The 3,323-nt window shown below is 34.8% G+C and overlaps 1 protein-coding gene across 1 annotated transcript in view; it reads right to left on the bottom strand.

Annotated features, from left to right (window-relative positions):
• Abcd3 (ATP binding cassette subfamily D member 3) overlaps positions 1–3,323 on the bottom strand; it is an 83,462-nt gene that overhangs the window by 21,288 nt on the left and 58,851 nt on the right. Inside the window, exons 14-16 of the mRNA XM_004635709.2 lie at positions 2,520–2,611; positions 2,363–2,435; positions 1,159–1,222 (exon numbers count right to left, since the gene is read on the bottom strand). Of these exons, the coding sequence (XP_004635766.1) occupies positions 1,159–1,222; positions 2,363–2,435; positions 2,520–2,611 (229 nt within the window). The remainder of the gene's footprint in view (positions 1–1,158; positions 1,223–2,362; positions 2,436–2,519; positions 2,612–3,323) is intronic.

Here is a 3,323-nt window from a genome sequence, read left to right on the forward strand (position 1 = left end):
AATGGGTATGAGAACCTGTGTCCAATCCCCAGTAAAAAAAAAAAAAAAAAAAAAAGAAGCAAGGACAAAAGCCACATGATCATGTCAAAAAATACAGAAAGCTTCTGACAAAGTCCAACATGATTAAAAACTTTGAAGAAAAGAGAAATAGCAGGACTGTACCTCAATCTGACAAAAGCCATTTATGACAACCAACAGCTATTAAATGAGAAGCTGAAAGATTTCCCTCTAAAATGTGGGACAAGACGAATATGTCAACGATCACAACAGATAAATAAACTTCACAGTTACCCTGAGATCTTCCAGAGTATTACAAGTCAGACAAAAACATTCATCATCTTCTTCTTTTTCTTCTTCTTCTTTTTTTTTGGCAGAACCGGGAATTGAACTCAGGCCCTTGTGCTTGCCAGGGAAGCACTTATTCTACTGAGCCATCTCCCCGGCCCCAATCTTCCTTCTTTTTGCACATGGACTACCAGATCCCAATTTCATGAAGAGAACAGAGTGGATCAGGCCACGCTTGTCACACGGCTGGAGCCGCTGACTGCATGGTGACATGGCTGTTTACAGGATGCGGTGCTGTTCTGTTCTTCCACTGGTTTGGCAGCGAAAAGAAAAGTCTGTACTCTTGTTTTTATGGGTATAAATCCTCCTGCATAGTCAAAACAATAAAAAACCAGGAGCTGAGGCATTTAGCTCAGTGGCACAGCACCTGCCTGGCAAGGTGGGCCCCGACTTCAATTTCTGGTAACCCACAAAATGAATAAAAACACAAAACACATAAAAAATCAAATTGTGTTTTTTATTTAAAGAGGTTAAAATTCTATTTGTATGTTTAACTATTCATTCTATATTGGAAATTCAAATTAATATACTTTCTATGATTTTCTGAGCATGAATCTCATTTAAAAATACTTTTGAGATTGTGGTAGTATTTGAAATTTTAAAGTGCAGTTGACTAAGAAAAATAATTTCTAGGTTGTTCAAAGATAGAATTTTGAAAGCACTTCTGTGGATTCAGAGACTAAATTGAATGTAAAAAAAACACTGAAACATTCAGACAATAGTTTTTCAGTTTCCACTCTCAGCATGATACAGTTTTATCCGCATAATATATCCACATGCTATAAGCTTTTATAAGACCATTTTGAAACTTACTTCAAAACTAAGATCTCGGATCAAGATATCTCCATTTGGTGTTGCTAAAGGAACATGATCAAACCTACAGAAGAAAGAAGAAAGAGATAATTCTTTAAAATACATAAGGAAGCTAGTTTTAAGGAAATTTACAAATAACATGCTTTAAAATGCCAAAGGGCCACTGATACTTTGTAGAAGTACTTTGTAAAAGATACTTGGTAAAATAAATATTTTCTAAAAGAAAAAATTTGAATGGCAGCAAGCATATGAAAAGGTGCTTAGTATCACTAATCACTACAGAAATGCCAATCAAAATGGCAATGATTATTAATTACATTATGTGGAGGATAAGAAAATTATCAGATAAAAGGTAAATGTTAGCAACCTGAAGAAATAATAAACCCTCATACAGTGCCAGTAATAATGTGAATTAATATAGCCATTATGGAAAACAGTATGGAGGTTACTCTCAAAATTAAAGATAATTACATCTGGCAATCCCATTTCCAGGTAGTTATGCAAAGAAAATAAAATCAATCTCTCAAAGTGGTATCTTCACTTCTATGACTCACCAATGCAAGATATGAAAATTAAATGTCCAACTGATCACATGAAGAAAAATAGCACATGAATAAACATACAAACAACTAGAGTACTATACAGCCTTTAAAAAGGATATCCAGCCATTTTTTTAGAGGGGGCTGAAGAACAGTATGCTGAGCAAAATGAGCAAGACACAAAAGGAAAAGCCATGCATAATCTTGTATATGGAATCTAAAACAGTCAAATCCACAGAAGCAGAGATTGGGATGTGGCTGTCAGGGTCTAAGCGAGGGGCAGTTGGGGTAATGTTGGCCAAAGGTTTCAAGTTTGGCCACGATGCAGGGTAAGTTCTGGAGATCTAATGTACAGCAGGGGACAACCTCTAATACATTCTGTACTTGAAAGTTCCCGAGAGAGCTTCAATTCTCATCACAACACAAACGATAGCAATATACAAATGATCGATGATCAGCTGGAATGTGGTGATCATTTTGTAATGTATATAAAATCAAAATATCAAACTTTATACCTTAAAAAACTTTGTACCTTATAAAAATTTTGTTAATGATATCTGAAACCTATTTTTTAAAGGCAATTTTACATTAAATATAATTAATACCCTAAAGAGAAAGGCTACCGTGAAGGTCAATGGTGCTAAAGAAACTTTCTCTATGCTTACTTTATAATGTTATCCGCATTGATGATTTCTCCAGCCCCAGGTATCAAGGGACTCAGCTGTGCTTCTTCAACACCTTCAATGGAAAATAACTGATAACATCACACTCTTTCAACAAAAGCGTAAAATTGTGACCTCCAGCTGTGATATTCGTATTTACCTCTTTCCTGTTGTGAAACCATTGTACGTTCATATTTGCCTTGATTTAAATCCTTCAGTACTTGCATTAATTCTGTAATTCGAGCAGTAAAACTAAAATTTTAAGAAAAAAAAAACTATAATGACAACTCCATTCCATTATTAAAGCTTTCATTTTATATAAACTTAACTGCAGTTTCTAAAGTTATAATTTGGTTTTAATAAGAAGTCACACCACATACCTGCCTGGCAAGGGTGAAGGTGTGAGTTTGATTCCCAGTACAACCCCCCCAATAAGTCACATCAATATAAATTATTCATAAGAATATATACATGTTCTCTTACTGTTTCAGATATAGAGTAAGAACATAAGGATAAGGGAAGAAATTTCAGAGAACCCCCCACTTCAAAAAAATGACATTTTAGAAATTGGCAGGACAAGATGGTTACTTGCTGGTAGAATTCTTAAGGAAATTTTATGGACACCACTGAAAGATGATTGCTAGCAGATTCTCAGACGCAGAAAGCACACTGCTAGGCTTCTGCTTAAGGCATGTAAAAAGCTGGTCTTTCTATCTGAGGAAGAAATTTAGAAAACATACGCAAAAATGCAGCTTCTTTCCTATGAACAGGGAAGAGTTAAAAGTATTCTCTCTTACTCTGAAGGGGGTAAAACAGTTCTTTCTATTCAGTGGAAATTACAAGGGCAATAGAGAAAAATCAAAACTAAGGACAAGAGTTTGGAGAGTTTAAAGATATTATGAGAAAGTACTCTATGCCACAGAAGAAAATGGGATTTTGGGTTTGTTTTTTTTTTTTTTTTTTT

This window comes from Octodon degus, unplaced genomic scaffold (assembly GCF_000260255.1).
Source record: "Octodon degus isolate 3935 unplaced genomic scaffold, OctDeg1.0 scaffold00074, whole genome shotgun sequence".
NCBI lineage: Eukaryota > Metazoa > Chordata > Mammalia > Rodentia > Octodontidae > Octodon > Octodon degus.